This window comes from Lethenteron reissneri, chromosome 11 (genome assembly GCF_015708825.2).
Source record: "Lethenteron reissneri isolate LAM-NWPU_2019-01 chromosome 11, ASM1570882v1, whole genome shotgun sequence".
NCBI lineage: Eukaryota > Metazoa > Chordata > Hyperoartia > Petromyzontiformes > Petromyzontidae > Lethenteron > Lethenteron reissneri.
Window position 1 is genome coordinate 2344148 of NC_083789.1, and position 18699 is coordinate 2362846.

The 18699-nt window shown below is 40.5% G+C and overlaps 1 protein-coding gene across 4 annotated transcripts; it reads left to right on the forward strand.

Annotated features, from left to right (window-relative positions):
* The first annotated feature begins 11 nt into the window (after positions 1–11).
* Positions 12–18244, forward strand: MUS81 (MUS81 structure-specific endonuclease subunit). Of its 4 annotated transcripts, none has more exons than XM_061549771.1 (18): positions 12–865; positions 1384–1539; positions 3845–3974; positions 4391–4480; positions 5979–6061; positions 6824–6922; positions 7787–7867; positions 8204–8292; positions 9387–9591; positions 10135–10367; positions 11114–11238; positions 12094–12206; positions 12784–12900; positions 13895–13990; positions 14966–15097; positions 16091–16194; positions 16580–16663; positions 16964–18244. In XM_061549771.1, the coding sequence occupies exons 2-18, from the start codon at positions 1408–1410 to the stop codon at positions 17028–17030; spliced, it is 1980 nt and encodes a 659-aa protein (XP_061405755.1). In that variant the 5' UTR covers positions 12–865; positions 1384–1407; the 3' UTR covers positions 17031–18244. The 4 variants fall into 4 exon arrangements, with proteins under 4 accessions (XP_061405755.1, XP_061405754.1, XP_061405753.1 ...); XM_061549770.1 differs by having other exon boundaries at positions 12–814; XM_061549769.1 differs by having other exon boundaries at positions 12–759.
* The last annotated feature ends 455 nt before the right edge of the window (positions 18245–18699 follow it).

An 18699-nucleotide genomic window follows, 5' to 3' on the forward strand; every position in this document is an offset into this window, starting at 1 on the left:
AAATTGTCCAAAATCGCGTGACGTCATTTATGGACGGCCCCAAGTGACGTGAACGCAATACCCACAGCTGTCAACCCATACGGTTTATACTCCATAATCTTGTACAGGGAAATTGAGTTTTCAGGCCCACGCGGCGTACAGCCGTTTCAATACGGGCAGAAATTTATTTTAAATGTCTATTTGTTTGTGTTTGTCCCGTGTGATGGGACTTTGATGGATGAACGTTGAGATGTATAAGTGGCACGAGGTGACCAATAAGGTCAGAATTGGTCTGTAATGAGGTAGGGCACAGATTAGGGATTGACAGCTATGAATGCCGTAGCGTCTCGGCGCGAATTTTGTCGGTGAAAACTTTCACAAAAATTGCATAAAAAGCACATGGCTATGTAGATATTAATGTATTGTTTCTTAAATATACAAAATCCGCATTTCACTTTAGCTAAATCATTTGTTCGTTGTTGAGATTTACGATTCGATTCCTTAAACTTTCACTTTAAATCGATTCCGGAATCGAAGGCGGTCACGTCTTGCGTCATCCCCAGTCGTTTAAAATGTTCGCGTAATGATGTGACGCAAATAAGCCCAAAACAACCTCTTAAGGATTTGTATTGTTGTTGAGGTTCATGTGTCGTGTTATTACTGTAACAAAAACAATAAACTTGGTTTCTGAGATAATGCGTCTGCGAATCCACTGCAGCTGTGAAGCTGACTCCGTGGGAGCAAGGGGCCTTTGTCTGGATTTCCCGCCAGGAGCCTAGGGTAGGCCTCAGGCGGGTGAACTCGGCAGGGAGCCTCGGAATCTGCGGGCGTTTCGGTGAATTAAAGTTTCACTCCTACTGCGTGGTGTTTGTCAAAGTACAAAGGCGTACGTCTCACTTTTACCTCGTCCATTAAGTGTCCACGTGGATCCAAGAGAATTTCCTCACGATTTTATAGCGGTGATTCACGGTCACGTTTTACTAGCTCGTCGAAATTCCATTGGAATTGCTGCTCATGATGGCATGTTTCTGAGATTAACTAAACTCAACTATATGTAATTTATTTCATCACGTAAAGCCCACTGAGCTACAGTATATGTATATAGCTCTTTTTTCAGAAGCGACTCGGCTATCACATTAATATATCCTGGCGAAGTAGCACATCGTAAAGTAGAAATGTTGCAGCAGCAGCAGCCACTTACACTGCAACAAATACTTTGCCGAGACAATTGAATAACGTTTAAAAGTTGTAGGCGTCATGTACCCGCGTGCCTTAGGAAATTAAGTTTCTACGGGCGCCCCGCAAACGTCTATTGTGCAAAGTTTACAGATCCGCAGTTGAGTCTTTGACGCGCAATCAATCGATCGATCGCGTTGTTTAAATGTGCGCTGTGCTTCCTCTCAGCTGGGGTCAAAGGCTTCGTGATCGATGGAGGAAGCGGGACGAGCCAAGGGCCGCGTGCCAGCGTCGGGGCCCAATGCCCTGTTCGTGAGGTGGCTCACCGAACTGCGCGACGAGGCCGCCTCCAAAGGCAAGAAGTCCCACTACGTCTACCAGAAGGTACGAGGAGGTACGAGTTTCGGGGCCCACCGCGGTGGCGAGGCTGTTGGGTGCATCTCGGCTGGTGTTGCAATGTTCGATCTCGACTTTTTGACGTCTGTTGGGGCTTGCGTGGTCTATCTCCTCGTGATAATTGTGTTTTTTTTACCCTGTTATCTGGAAACAAAACTGACACATTTTTTTATAAGGAGTCATGTTTGCATTGACCACAATACCTGCGGTTGGAATGCAAACATAAAACACAACTCTGATAATGTTATCACTGTCCTTGAAATTGATTGGTCCACACCCGAGACAGCTTTTTTTTAAATCCTTTATATTAAGTTCGCTTGCTTGCTTACGACCGTGCAAATCTTTCGGTCGTTTTTTAACCCACTTCCCGTGATCCAATCGAGCTGACATTTTGCACACAGACTCGTTGTGCGAGACAATTAATGTTCGTGAAAAAAAAATTTCCAAAATTTTACACTGTTTAGGGAAAACAAATTAAATATTTAATTACCAATTGCTTAATACTGGCAGACAATCATCTGACCCATAGGTGGCAGCCATCTCAAGCCAGAGGACGAGAGGACTCGAGCCGCCACGCATATAAAGGATTTAGAGTGAAAAACTTTGTTTTTACGGGTTATACTTATTTAGAGCCTAGTCTCACATGGTGTTGGACCAGATGACGCCTTTTGGCCACTAGGCTCTAAGAAAAGCTGTATCGGATATGGACCAATCAATTTCAAGGACAAGGCATACATTATCAGAGTTGTGTTTTTTGTTTGCATTCCGACCGCAGGTATTGTGGTCAATGAAAACATGACTCCTCGTAAAAAAGGTGTTAGTTTTGTTGCCAGATAAAAGGGTAAAAAAAACAATTATCATATTTTTCTACTGGCAAAGGAGGTTCCGACGGTGTATCTTCCCGTGGTCGCGTGGATTTTTGCTCCACGTTTAGAACGGACGCCACGCGTTTAGAGAGAGTATTTTGGCTGCTTGACATTTCCACGTGATGAGCTCCGCTTCGTTGAGCCATCATGTGTGGCCAGGTCGCTTCTGAAAAAGAGCTGTGTAGCTCAGTGGGTCTTACCTGGTAAAATAAAAATAGCTCAGTAATAGTCTTAGTTTAATGGTTTTAGTTGGTGGAAACTGGGACCGGATCAAATATCACTCTCCACTGCAGCTAAAATAAAACATTGTTTAGTTAGTGCATTGTGTGCACTGAACGATAGACGCTGCGTAAGTATGCATTCTATTCGTGAGGTACAATACATCACTCAACTTGTCACAATGTACATTGACGATCCGTCTAAAAGTCACAATAGACAATGAATGTCACGGTTATTTGAATTTAGGAAACACCTCAGAATCAAATACCTGTCAACCCCTTATCAGTGCCTACCTTACAGACCAATTCAGACCTTATTGGTCACCCCGTGCCATTAAACATCTCAACGTTCATCCTACAAAGTCCCATCGCAAGGGAGAAACACAAACAAATAGACAACAGAAATTGCCCCTATTGGAACGGCTGTACGCCGTATGGACCTGGAAACTCAATTTCCCTGTTCAAGAATACAGGTAAACCGTATTGGTTGACGGATATGCAAGGAGGGCATACCTGTCCGTTCACAAGTTCATACAGACCTGGTCACTGGAAAAATGCTATTGTGCTATACTTCCGCTTCCCAAAGCTATGTGTACTATTTGCATTGCAATGCTTCTCATTTACAGATTACAATAATACAAACCTCCGTGATGGAATGTTAAAATGTCTGATTTTACTAACAATGGGGGCTTTTTGCTAATATGCGGATGTGTTCACTTCACCAACCAAATGCTAGGTATTAGCTATTGGCTTCTTACAAATTGGTAATCGTTTTATTGACCGAGGATGGAAAATACACGCCTGTAGGTTTTTGTATTGTTTGTTATTGTAACTTTCTGACCCGCCCCTCCTAGACAAATGTGAAAAGAGCTTTATTGCTCATTCCTCCGGTCTAAATCAATATACTGATTCGGGGATGATTTATCCATAGAACAGCATTCGAACTCACAGCTTCCACTACGATTTGAGCATTCTAACGCAGTGCCGCAGAATACTTCAACTTTACAAGCAACCAATAGTGAATGGTGAGGCTGAATACCGCCAAAGGGATGTGTAATTATTAACAGTGGGTCTAAGACACCAATGGAGAATATCAAAAGTCACACTCCTTTTTCAGCAGGAAGATAGATAGATAAAATCTAGAATTTTCTTTAAACTCTTTTTCATTTTGTATGTGGTATTTACTTAATGTTTAACTTTTCTGCACAGGCGCTGAGCTCTTTGAAGAAATACCCACTACCCCTGCAGAATGGCAAGGAGGCAAAAATTCTACAGAACTTTGGAGATGGAATCTGCAAGATGCTGGATCAGAAGTTGGCCGAATACAACGCTGAGCATGGTCAGCTCCTGAGATGCACATAATTTACAGCAGCCATCTGGGCTGCTAGGGAATGTTGCTTCTGCCACTTTGGAAAGCCCCAAAACATCTAAATTCTATTGTTTTGATGTTTTAGGAATGTCCACTCAACCCGTAAAATGCGTAAAACTTTGAGGATTTCTGGATAATGGAGGATCACAGAATCTAAGCTCACAAGGATAATTAATACATTTTGCGAATTAGAAAATTATACTTTGCAGGAGTTTCACTGAGGTAGGATAATATTTCAGGAAATATTCGTTAAGAAAAGTAAAGATTATCAGCAATGTATATTTTATGTAATTCATACTGATATGAATTGTGTTTTTAAATTGTAGGATTAAAATGTTGGTGTGTTTTTTAATTAGCACTTGTGTTATTGTCCTGTCACCTATCAGGATCTGATGCTGCAATACACAACCTGAAGCGTATGGCAGATGTAGCAGGCCCTACAAAAGCCAAGTCACAAAAATCTGGATCGAATAGAGGTATGGTAAACAACATTTTACGTGTCTTTATTCCAAGGAGTGTATTCTATTTAAAGGTAAACATGTCTCAGTGTGCATTCATTAATTATGATTGTTATCCAAATTAAGACATCTATAGTATGTTAGATGGAAGAGGACATTACGGCCAATGCTATTGATTGCACGACACCTCACCATTACCTGCTGTTGCCTAGTCGACATCTGACCTTTTCATCAATTTTCTGTATGCCCCAATTTGACTTTTGCTTCAATGTCCTTCATCCATCCTGTACCTATCATTCTTTACAAGGTCTTCTTTCTGAATGCACCTAAACATCAATTGTCTTTATTCTGAAGTTTAAAGTTGCTTACCCAATCTTTCCATTAAATTCTTAGAATACCCCACATGCACATGCGTTTAAAATCCACGTGCTGCTTTTCCAGCATCTTTGTTAAATTCATTACTCCTACTTCAGACATCCATCTTGTCATACTACAATTGGCATCTTTATACATCTAGAGTGATTTATGCTGTCCCTCAAAATCCATCCATATAATTAAATATCTCTTGACTTTCTCAAAACCACCTATATTGTGCAACGTGCTACCTAAATGCACAGTCCTAAAGTGCCTCTAAATTATCACTTCCCACTGATGCCTGTGATAAGAAAATACACCCCTATCCATAACTACTGCAATCCACTTAGTTTTACAAAGCGCAAATCTAGACTCCAGTGTCCAGCCTCTGTACTGAAAACCACCAAGAACTCCAGCAATGCCCCAGCCAGAGTCCGAGCTGACAAACATTACTACATAATCTTCTTGGTTCTTTCGGTAAAGTCACGTAGAATGGAAATAATACAATAATAAAAATAAAACATAATAAAAGAAAATCTATTATTTTATTATATTTTATAATGTTTTCTTTTTATTATTTCCATTCTACGTGACTTTACCGAAAGAGCCAAGAAGATGAATCCCTGCAGTCACGAAAGCTTTAAATCGAAATTACTACGTAATTTGCATACTCCTGGTTTCTCATTTGCAAATTACCCATTTTCCTCATGGTATTTCAGTTAGTACATAGTCAAATATGACAACGAACTAAGTGGTGGCAAAACAAGTTTTATCTTTCCTGGAATGCCTTCACACTAAAGTTCCTGTAGCTCTGGTCCTTGCTTAAAGTCTACAAAACAATGACCCTCTGCTCTTATTTATTGCCAGCTTGACTTTAAACATTTGATCTCTACAACAAGACAAAACTAACACCCACATTGGCGATTATTACACTGTACAAGGACAACCAATAATTTATAATCTGCACAATCACACGATCTGCTTTTATTGCAGATATAATGAGCATTACTGGAGTGGAATGTATTGTTGAAGACAACGTGACTCTTTCATGAGAACAATGCCTTCATTGGGTTAATGTTCAGTTTAAAACTGTGAAAGTGCAGGCGAGCAAGCCATCCATTGCCCCGCTAATAAATGAATATCTGCCAACTGCTCATGCCAGATCCCAAGAACGTAATAGTGCCGAGTTCTCGCAGCATGAGCAGCAGCGATGACGCACCTTCCACCAGGGACGCACCCCCACTGGTAAGCACCCCACTCAGACCTCGCATCAAACAGGGCTGGAACAAAAACGTTGATTATGAAGCAAAGTTTTATTAGGGGAACATTTTAATAGATTTCAGGAGACACGGTCCACATATTTCAAATGCCACGCGTTTACATTGTATCTGTTATATAATACTTTCTGCTAAAATTAGTAGCCATTGGATCTTCACCATTACCATTGGGACTTTTTCTAAGTTAGGTTTAGTAAAGTAACTTGTAAACTGCATGGCTATTTTATGCTCATCAGATCATTGGTACAGTGTAGATTTCTACCCTAGATTACAGCTGTCTACCATTATCACCATGACAAGGAATCATCAGTATCATGTGCTACCCCTACATTTTACGTGTACTGTATACTGATTTGACTCAATAAACACTATAATGGAATGATATGGTAGTTTTATATTGGTACAAATTATCAAAGAAACACTTAAAGCACCAATAATATTCACTTTTAGCCATTTAATACATCTGTATATACCTACAGCATTGAATGGAGGTTGTAAGAGAAACAGGTGTTGGTATGGCACCTAGAATTGTGCTACCAGGCAGAATACCCCCAGCATAATTGTGATTGCATTGCACAATACCTAAGATGGGGTGACATGGTCAGACAAAGACTCTGGAAAGGAAATGTTGGCTGTGCAATTGTTTAGGGTTTTTTGCAGAAAGATAGTCAGAAATGCTTTAGAGTGTTGACCTTAAGATAGCCAACTTGTTGATGTTTGCATTGTACAGAAGCGGACCCGGGTGGAGGGGACAAACGAAAAAGGTTACACCCCTAAGAAGTCATCAGGTGGATATGCTTTGATCATGGCTCTTTACTGGGAGAAGCAGGTACGTAGTGTCGAGTTCACATTGTAGCAGATGGAATGAATGTCAGTGTAGCGAGGTTGTATACACATAGATTTTGAAACTCAACAAACCCACTGGGCCGTGATCACTAAGGCATTCGTGGATAAAATATAAAAAACAATATAAATATCCATTTAATGTTTTCTAAACCCTATTTAAAGAAATAACAATGTCTGATGTAAAGTGCGCACATAATTAATGGAGTCAGTTGCTAACACAACTCAGGGATGGTATATCATTGCCCTCGTGATAAATTATGTCAACATTTTTGTGGATGGCAGTACTGCTTTTAACACATTTTAAAACATAATTTAATTACGTTTATTATTCTGGTGATTAACTATAGCAGAGCTCCTGATCTGTGGCAGAGTTCCTTGTACAAGGTTTAGAGTTCAAACTCCAGTCAGTTGTTGACTCCTGGGTTGAAAGCATGAGTTAAGCGTTGTGGAACGTGAATCTTGGCCGTGCAATGGAGAAACTAGCTTCACATAGGAAAGTGGTTTTTTGATAATTTTCCGCAGATTACTTCATCATGAAGTCACTTATAAGATGCTTAAAAAGGGTTCACGTCAAAATAGTTTCCTTCTTAAATGAGCTCACCTCTAGGTCATAGCCTTGGAGCAGTAACCACAGGGAGGAGATTCCATTTTCTTATGACAGGGTGAGCAAATAAGACATCCTCTGTTGACATCCCACAATGTGGTACTTAGTGACCCCAGAGGGATGAAGGGCTGATTCTGACTCAACTTCTTATTGATAAGCTTAACCACTGTGTCACGTGGACATACTCCATATTGCATTGTAATTCCATTATTAATGCTTTGTGTGTGACTCGTGTCTCAATAGAAACCTGATGGAAAATACTTCATGACCAAACCTGAGCTTCAGCAGGAAGCCCAACCTCACTGTGAAACATCCTTCTTTGCTGTAAGAGGCCAGCATCACTTAACTTCATCGTGTGCACCACTGACTCTGCCCCTCATCAGGGCAACAGGAGAAAGAGAATTAGAGACCACAATGCTGTTCGTGGTTTTTTTTTCTATGTTTGGAGAAATAACACGCAAATTTTTTTCTGTATGACAATAGATAGGGTAGATAAGAAAGCTCGGTTGCTGCAATCCATTTGCAACAGGATTGTATTATATGGATGTTATAGCCCTAGTGTACATATTTGCTAGTTTCTGCTCACTGTAAATTCATAAAGTTTGTGCATGGGAACATCTTTTAAAAATAACTTTTTGCCGCCCTGTTTCTCCAAAACAGCCCGAAGCAGGAATGCGTTACTCTGCGTGGTCGTCCATGAAAACCCTCATCAGCAAAGGCCTCGTGGAGAAGTGTAGCAATCCCGCCAAGTGAGAACATTCACGCAGACACGTTTATAAAAGCATTCATTTTTGTTTGCCGTTAAACGATTTCAGCCATGTTTACAGGAACCTACAAAACAAATCATTTCCCCTTTTATTCTAATACCATATGTATGTATGTTGAACTTCTTTCGTGCCGTGCGTAGCCAACGGTGCTAATCGGAGGTGCGGGGGAAGGACAATAAACTAAACACAAAAAGCAGTTCTAACAAAAGGAGTTTTCAATCTAGATTTAACAAATAATATCCAATATGTGACAATTTCTGAGGCTAGGCCAAGGCTGAGCAAGGTCATTCGATTTATTTTTCAGCAAATAGCGCCTAAACTCCCGGCATAATTTTTCCAAAGAGGAGCCCAAAAAGGAATTATTTATTTATATCCGGTCGTTTTTCTGAATTACATTTCAAAGCAGCTTTAAAAAATGCCCAATTGTGCACAGAATTGGCCAAACTGCAGCTCTGATGCTGAGGCTCCTAGTCTTAACCTAGTCTCTGTGGTTTTCAGGTGAAGGCTGGGTGGGAGTTTTAAAGTGAAGGTCAGATCCACGGCCCTTTTTCGTCAAAAATAAACAAACCAAAAAGATGCTGATATATTTGAGAAAAGTTCATTTAAATAGGTAAAATTAGTTTCACACATCATTAGCAGTCCCATGCATATACAGAAATATTGTTGAATATGAATGGGCTCCTAACTCGTTCAATAAAATATATTGGTTGATTGAAGATTGAATTTAATTAATTTCACAAATACTTGAGATATTAATGAGCATGGTAAGTATGTGTATTCTTTAAAACAAAGGACTTTTATGACTTAATAAAATGAATTTATCTCCAATTATTGCCATCGATCTACTTGAGGCCTATATGCCATTGGCCGTTGTACAATGGCATGAGTAAGATGGCTCTTACTCATGATGTTGCCCATATTTAAGGGAAATATATATTTAGTTTTTATGTCTGTACAACATGCATAAGCATAGGCATGTACGTTTTGATATTGGCAAAAGTAGTGGGGGGGTATTTAATGATAAAATCAACGATTGCAAACCACTTTTTGTCACTTAATTAATGTCCCATTTGCAGGTATTTTATCACAGAAAATGGCATTGAGCTGGCACGGAGGATAGACTGTGCTGAGGCTCTGCAAGGTAAGCAGACAGGAATTGGAAGTGATAACGTGACAACCATTGTGGAAACCGTGGGACTGTACCCGGCCACGGATGGCGCCATTGACCTCACAGAATCGGACGAGGATTTGGGAGCAGAAGTGGGTACCACTGGTCCAAAGGTACGATCTTATGTGTGATTGCATTGATTAACTGCTCATTAACATATATTGACAAGGTATTTCTTTGTCTACTCCAAGTATGACATAGGACTGGGTGCATTCTGATGACAGGTGGGTATTTGGATGATGTATTAAGCACGTTAGAGTTGATTAAGATAATTAGGGTGTAATGATTCACTGTCCCCCAGTGATATGATTAAATGTTGTGAATGCAGTGATCTAAAGTATGAAATAAAAAACAGCTTAAAATATATAATGCTCGTTTGGTACCTATATAGAGGGAATGCATCCAAGAGGATGACCAGTTGATGTGCAGCAATGAGATGGATCGCGTTACTGTGTGGAGGCCTTTATCCAGCAGTGGAAAGACAAGAGCTGACAATGATGATCTTGCAAAATTAAGACTTATCTACAATCAAAATACTTTTGTATATGGTGTATGTGTTGTCTTGCGTTAATGCATCAAAAATATGCTATACGATTGTAATTGAAACGATCCCTTTTAAATCAACTCTAATCAATGATAATGTTGGATGATCATAGATGCAGGAAACGTGGACAGCAGTGATCGCGACGAAGGCACCGCTTTCCCTACCGGCCAGGCGCGTTACAGCGCAAGAGCAGACGGTGGCTGCATACCGTGACTTCCTTCCTCGTGATATGGAACCCCGAGATGATTTTCCACCATCTCAGCCTAAGACCGTCGTGCCTGACATCACTCTACGTCCGGGAGAATTCGACATTATCCTTTGTGTTGATGTCATCGAAACGACTGGGTGCGTGGACAGCTGATTAATTTTTGAAATACATTTTGCATGTATGTGTGTATGTTGAACTTCTTTCGCACCATACGTCGCCACGTGTGCTAATCGTAGGTGTGTTTTATTATTTTGCTGGATATATTGAAAGGCTGCTTTTTTAACAGTTCATGGATAATAGATAATGCCCTTGGTGATGTGATTCTTACTACCGATAAGGAATATTCCATTTGGAATTAACAAAGTGCAATGTAACGGTTGTTCCTGTTACGTCATTCACAAAGTATACATCATTCACAAAGTATGCATCATTGTGTTCCGGTGGTGTGACATATATCCGCACTTTGAATATAACTTGTGTTACTATTGTCTAAAAAGTACAAACATTCAACTTTCAAAGGAGTTTACCATAATTTCCTTGCGAATATAATTTGGATTCTTCAACTTGGATAAATAAAGTTTGATGATGGTTGTGAGTTCAAATCCTGGTCATGCTTCACCCCTTTTTGGGTCGATAATTAGAATACCTCTTGTTGGAAAGTTTTCAGTGCTTCTCGTAGGATTGACACCTCCATGGAATGTGTAACCGCTGGTTCAGGTCCACCAATTAGTGCACGGTTGGTTACGTACAGTGTAAAAGAAGTTCTACACTCCCAATGCTCATTTGAGCACATTTGAGCATTGGGAGGTGGTCTGACCGTAATTGGCATATTTCTGAAAATGTTGCCAACTTATGTTGCGCATTGGCTCCCCTCTGTTCTCAGGTCTGGATCAATGAAGCAGGAGCTGGTGAACGAGCTCAAAAAGAACGGAGTGCAGTTCGATGTGCGGAAGTTGAACGTGGGTGACTTCGTGTGGGCCGCTCAGGAGCGAGTGCAGCCTCTCCCTGGTTGGTTTGCGGGCCTTGCTTCTGGCCGCAGCTGTGTGTGCATGATAAATAAAACACGCTGTCCTTTTCAATGCATCGTCTTCAACAGCGGTCATCATTTATCTACTGATGGCTGAAGGCCTTCCCATATCTCTGCCATCTATTACAGTCTCGCAATACAACAACTCATCTAGCTCCTGCACACTAGCTGATTTCATCGCTTCATCTCCGGGATGGAAGTCCTCTCGGGCGAGTTCCCTCCCTACACACACCAAGCAAAAATAATTCGATGTCTCTCCATGCTGTTATGATCTTTGGATGGTTGCTGTCTTTTTGGTAGACATGGAGTGAACGATATTTAATTTAAATACCGCAGTAGAAATTATGCTTGCCTCAAATACTCGTCACTTGACACTAATGTTTTAGCTGCTCAAATGTCAGAAACAATTTATAATCAATGTTTTTTCGCGGTGCTGTAAATTATTGTTGGGACTGGGGATAACACTGGTCTTGGTGGTGTGGCATGAGTACAGCCTTACGATGACTGGTAAATGTTACTTGGATAATTCACCTGATTCTGAAATACAGAAAGTCTGGTTGGCTGTGGCTTGTGTTATCAGAGGTGTGGTCAGTTCTTTACTTGGTAGGATTATGATGAGACAATTAAGTGGCACATCTTCTGAACAAATAAACCAGTGAGGTCTGCTATGTTCTAAGCTGCCGTGGTCTCGCGTGCCTTGGAACAGTCGACTAGCAATTGGTGGTGGGTTTTCTGCCACCTTAGCATGAACATTCGTGCAGTGCAAGTCAATTGTGCTAACCATTGTACCATGGCTCAGAACATTACAAATTCCAATAATGACTGAATTCTTGCAGGCCAGTTGAAGGTACCGGCAGCAAGGGAGCTGGTGCTTGACTACATCGTGGAGCGGAAGCGGATGGATGACCTCTGTGGCAGCATCATCGATGGGCGATTTAAGGAGCAAAAGGTCAGATGGTAGTCACCTTTATACGTTGGTTTTCATAAACCATGACGCAAACTCCGATCATCCTTACAGCGGTGGCTTTTGGCTAACCAGTATGATCACATGTTGTTCATGAAGTTATGCTAAGATTTATAATTGTTAATGTTTCCATATGTCAATGCAGGATATTGGTTTGACATATTTCTCAAATTGAATATTGCAATTGACGAATACATCAATTACAATCTATTATTTTGGATTCATTTGTTTTCATTTGGGTTGCTGGATAGCTGAATGGCCATTGTATTTACCAAATTTCCAGTTGCACATACAGTAGTTAACTTACATAATATCTGTATGAAATTAGTTAACTGCACTCTCTTTTTAAAAGTGCTAATTTCCCACATCATTACCGGAATCCCAATTTGGAATTTACATAAATCATTATTATATTTTTCAGCTATATGTTGCCAATTAGATCATTTGTTTTAAAAGCTCCGATCTGAATAAAGGCATTGCTTCAAATTAAGATCTACAGCCTGGACGTAAAGTCACTCGGTATTAGAGTATATTGTTTATCCATTTACTTCTCGCCTGACAGTTCCGTCTGAAGAAGTGCGGGCTGAGGAACTGGATTTATTTGGTGGAGGATTTCAAGAAGGCTCAACACATGAGCCTCCCAGAGTCTACTCTTCAGCAAGCCGTGGTCAACACACAGGCAAGAGTCACCTCCTGTCCCATGTATGGGAAAAACAAGAATATAAACATTTTACTTTTTATAAAAATAAATATGATATTGTCTATGATTTATTGATTGAAAAGGTAAAGGTACAGCCATACTATGACTTGCTAACCTCTCCAGGTGGAAGAGGCCTCGACTAGAGGGAGTTCTAGAGAGCCCAACCAAAGCGTATGTTTTCATGCAGGTCCAGAAATCTTGGAAGTGGTTGGGGTTCCAACACCGCATGTGACCTTCAGATTGATTTTCTCTGTTGTACCCCTTTTTACGACTGGGTGGAAAGCCTTTGTTGATTGACTACTTTATTTAATAAGTTCTGAAAACTAGCGTTGGTGTGTCTTTCAGACATGTTCTTAAAAGACCTCCATCGGCTCTTAGTCCGTCCAATGTCGCTGACACTTCAGACAAGTTAATGACTCAATTCCTCATAGTCTTATGCCACACCAGGTAAAGATGCTGACTCAGGGTATTTCTCCAGTAGTCCATGGTGCTGAGCTGGGGATTGTATTGCACTGGTCGACACACTTTTTCTGGCATAAGGTATTCCAACGGTTTTAATGTAATTTTGGGGTGCTGATTCCAAATCTGGCATTAGTTTTTGTCTATCACATCAGGTTTTTGAGATATCAAATATTGCATTTTGAATAAAAACTGCAGAAGAAAAATATTAAATAAATTTGGATATCTATATAAAATAATATTATAAACACACTATCCTAAAAATACAGCACCATATTTTAACACTAACGCAGTCACTGACTCGCAACAACTTGCAATCATAAGTGAAAGAGTTAATTTCGGGTAAAATCAATGAAAATGGTTATGCCGATAGCATAAAATGAGATGTGATAGAGCAAATCTGAGATCAGATTTGTAATCAGCACCCTGAAATTAGTCTAAAACAGCTGCAAAAGTCCAGGCCAGAAAAAAATGTTTATTTTTTTTTTGACCAGTGTTATTTATTTCTGTTCAGGTGGTGGATAACTTCTTCATTAAACGCACCCGGGACATACGGGAGTCAGCAGCTTATCTCACCATCATGACTCGCTATCTGCACAACGCGTATGCGGTGAGGACCTCGCACCGTCCGTGGTTCCTGTACTCGGCGGACATTCCTGACAACCTCAGCGCATTCGACCACATTCTCACCTATTAGGCACATTCATGTGTGTAAAGTTACACATTATTAATGTGTATATGTTGAACTTCCTTCAAACCGTACGTAGCCAAGCGTGCTAATCAAAGGTGCGGGTAAAGTATTGCAAATCCTACATTGAGAAAAAAAGTGACATCTGACAAGAATGCCAGTGCACCCAACTGCAGTAATTTACAAAAACTACCAAAAGTGATCAAATACAGTGCAGCTATAACCCGATTTACGTCTCCCCCTTTTATGCTGTTTTGCAAATACATTGTCACTTTATAAATATCACGACCTGATTTCCATCACCTCAACCCACACTCACCTCGCTGACAGCATCATCCATCCTTTCTCGTTATCCGTCGCCTCTCAGCCTCCACCACCTACCCTGTAAACCACTTTGATTGTTTTGGTTCGTCGTCGTACCTTTCAGGAACACATCCCCGACGTAAACTGTGGAATTGTTTCGATTTAAAGCTTTCGTGACTGCAGGGATTCATCTTCTTGGTTCTTTCGGTAAAATCACGTAGAATGGAAATAATAAAATAATAAAAATAAAACATAATAAAATAATTCTCACGACGTTTCGGCCACAACGCAAGCAGCCGTCCTCAGGTGGAGAACAGGTCTGTCGAGAAGACAGAGTCTACGTGACTTTACCGAAAGAACCAAGAAGATGTGGAATTGTTGTACTTCAAAATCTAAGAGCAGTCTTTAACTGAGGATGTTTTGTATATATACAGTACAGCTTATGCACTCTCTTTGGCTTGCGATGTGTTATTGATTTGACCATGATACTGTGTGGTCTGTATGTCTAACTTGTCTAAATCTGTTTTTATATTAAATGTGAATGATAACGATGAAGTGATGTGGACCTGAGGTGAATTTGTTACACGTTTGCAGCACAACACGCTGATGAGCTGTACAAAGGAGGAGAGGACAGCTCTGCTACCAGCTGACCGCCCTTGTTCCGTGGACGATTCACTGCCACTCATCACCTTTTCCGAGTTCAACCAGGGAGCTGCCAAAAACAAGGTACGTACCACACCGTTGTTGGCCACATCAGCCTCACGAGATATTGGGCCAGAATCACGACTTGGCTAAGTGGCTTGAATTGAATTGTCGGTTTTGACTTGAGGTTAGTGAAGGAGACGGGAGGTTTTTTTCACCAGCAATAAGGTGAAAGGGAGCCATTGCGTCATAACTGCCCCTCTGCTAATGCCACACGTTCACGTGCTTGTGTGAAAGTGGTACATTAAATATAGCACTATATTAGCTAATTTAATAACTGTAGACATACAGCCTTTCATTTCCACATTCATCCAGTGTTTTCACAGCTATGTTTGTGCCATTTATCATGAACACTTGTTGTAAAATTAAGTTTTATGATTTTTACTGTTTAATCACTTGTGTAACAGTAACCTACTATCCAAAGTGGTGCAGCATCAGGCAATACACTCCCTTAGCAGTTTATTATATTTAGGTCACAGTACAGGCCACTGATCTGAGCAAGTATACGCCTTCCTCGTTTTGAATTAAATCAAGACAAAATTATTATTGATGCGGATTAACATAACACTTGTTATTTCACTGGTGTGCCTCATTTGGGTTTATATGCTTTAAAATTATTCATATCGGAGCATCCTAAAACCTAGGGTTAGCAGATTGCATTCTTTTTCCTGAGTTAATCAAACTCAAGCAAATGAATGGAAACTTACTCTGGTTCTTTCCGTAAAGTCACGTAGGTATAAAATAAAATAAATTAAATCACGACGTTTCGATTGCTTGTGTTGCAATCGAAACGTCGTGATTTATTTTATTTTCTACCTACGTGACTTTACCGAAAGAACCAAAGAGTATGGATCCCTGCAGTCACGAAAACTTCCAATCTAGATTGAATGGAAACTGTTTTGTGTTTGGTGGCCACTCTTGTTGGTGTAATGCTATGATGAGGACATTAGCCCTCTGAGCTACCCGTTCACCTCAATGCTTTAAGTCCACATTTCCTTGTTTTTTGTGGATTTTCAGGCTCAAACCGTTCAGGAGGTGTTTGCACGGCAGTTGCTGCAGTTCAGTGGCGTAAGCGGAGACAAAGTCATCGCTATCATGGATAAATACCCCACCCCACAAAGGTACTCACCAGCCCTTAATACACCTCAAATACAGCCTGTTCATTATTGCATTCACAAATGCAAACTGCATACCAATTTCCAAATGTATGGTCTTTAAAAAAATTCAAATTATTGTCCTCTTGCCCAAATGAGCAGTGGGATGGGGCACATTTATCTTGGCGAACTGACCCATTGTCCGAAGTGCCTTATTGGTATGGCAAGGGCCAGCCTCTACTTAATTGAGCAAAACATATATTTATATACGTACGTATATTCATCGTAAATACACATATACACGCCAATTGCTAGATTCGGGGGCATTTCGGCTATCCTGCCTATCCTCGCTATTCTGGGCACTTACGTTGTGAGTTTTTCATTGTTTCCCACTTGTCCTGGTGCCTTCCAGCCTGATGACGGCCTACTCAAAGTGCTCCTCAGACACCGAAAGGGAGAAGCTTCTGGCCAACTTCAAGTGCGGGAAGCTGCAACGGTGAGTTGGGAACGGGGCGCATGTTTTTGCCATGAACAGACATTGAACGAAATGAGAGGTGTAAAATTACTGGGAATCCTGTGTTGTGTCGTGATCAAGCATCAATGGTGATGTACAGATTCATGAACCGTTTACATGTAACGTGTTCAGCATTCAGTGCGTGATGGTCTTTACGGTTGAATTTTGGTGTCAACGTTGAAATCTGAGCGAGAGCTCTAAAGGAATTTCACAGATTAGAGTGGCTTGGAGTTTTTGCTGTAAACATCTACTCATTTAATGTCTTTGTTACTTGATCCACAGGAACCTGGGACCAGCCCTCAGCAAACTCATTGCTGGATTCTACTGCACAGCTGGGCCTTTGAGCTGACAGCAATATAATCACAACACAGTTCCTTCTTTATGTGAGGAAAAAAAAAAACCTTAAAACTCATCTTATTTTTCACAAAACTGTTGCTTATTCGTGGCAGTTCTGGATGGCTGTCTACAACATGCAGCTGTTTGGTTGCATCTCACGTGATGAAATACTTGTGACTGATGGAACGCGTGCATTGCTTTATTGCGGGAAGGTGCAGCTCTCTTGTGGGTCCGCAGTAAAATTTTGTGCATTCAAAAACCTCCCTCCATTTGTGAGCGAAACTACAACGGTTCTGGAGTGAGGGGTCGAGCCTTTTGTTTGTGAACGCCACTCTCAAGGTTGTGCTGTGCCGTGCATTGCACTGCTGCAACGGCTGCATGACACTCCGTGCTTGCGATGTTACTTCATGTGTTTGCAGGGAGGAATGATTCGCTCCTTGTGATGCAATGAATTGTTGCCATTTGACTGTTTGGATTTCATTAAGTTTGCTTAGACAAATTGCTGCAATCCATACATTTTCTTTACATCGCGGTGAATAATGTAGAGCCTCCAATGAACGTCTACCTGGATACTACTTAAAACACGTGATACATTGCATGATTGTGTGCTTGAGGATACTGATGGAATTGATGCATCATTCTAACCCGAGTGTGCATGGTGATGCGTGTTTGGAGAGGCCAGGGGAGATGATTGGATGATGCTGTGTGCATTGTGTCACATGCTGCATGCAGCTATATGAAACCGAAAGCACCATTGTGTTGCCTTTCATTGCTGCCATAATGTTGCATCGTGTAACAAATATATACTGTATTCATGAGAACCACGTTTGACACTTGAATGTGTGTGAAATATGCCTCTGGCTGTTTGTAGCCAATGGATTTGGTTTAATAGTATGTTTATATTAAACTAGGGACCATACTGCGCATTTAAATAATGAACCTTCATAATGCATTTTCAAGGTAAGAACTAAAGTTAAGAACTAAGTAAATACAATTGCTTAGTTGTGCTCGTGAGAAGCTATTTCAGTAATTAATGTCAATGACTTTGTGTATGTTGCCTCTATGAGTTATTCAGTCTTTAAAGAGTATTTCCCCACTCCACCAGATTCATATCTTATCACTTGCTGCTGCTGTACATTGTCAGCTAAATGTTGTATTATGTACTTTGCCATGTAAAGTATTCTGTATGCATAATGGAACCGTGCCAATAAATTTGAAATGTATTAATGGGACGATGGATTTTTTGTTGTAACAATGTTTTTTGTATGCAATGAAAGTATGTAAAATCTGGCATATTTGTAGTTATGAAGTATTTGGTAACTCTTGTCTTTTCTGCATTTTTCTTCACCAATCAGTGGAATTACATATGGGCATAAATATAGGCTACATGGTGATACTGCTATATATTTTACGATATAAGACCAACGATAATTGTATTTGCCATTTTGCTCATATCGTCATACCGTGATTATCGATGCTCATTTTTTCATCTTAATGTTAAAGACCATTTAACATTTATAAATAAGGCAAATAGTGTGCCACTTAATTCAGCACATTCCAACTTTGAGAATGTAATAATTTTGGTTGGATAGCCATGCTACGAACACGATGCGCAAGGCATATAAACGGTGTCTGCCGAGAATCTTCGTGTAATGGCCTTCAAGAAACCAGTCGCTTTGGTT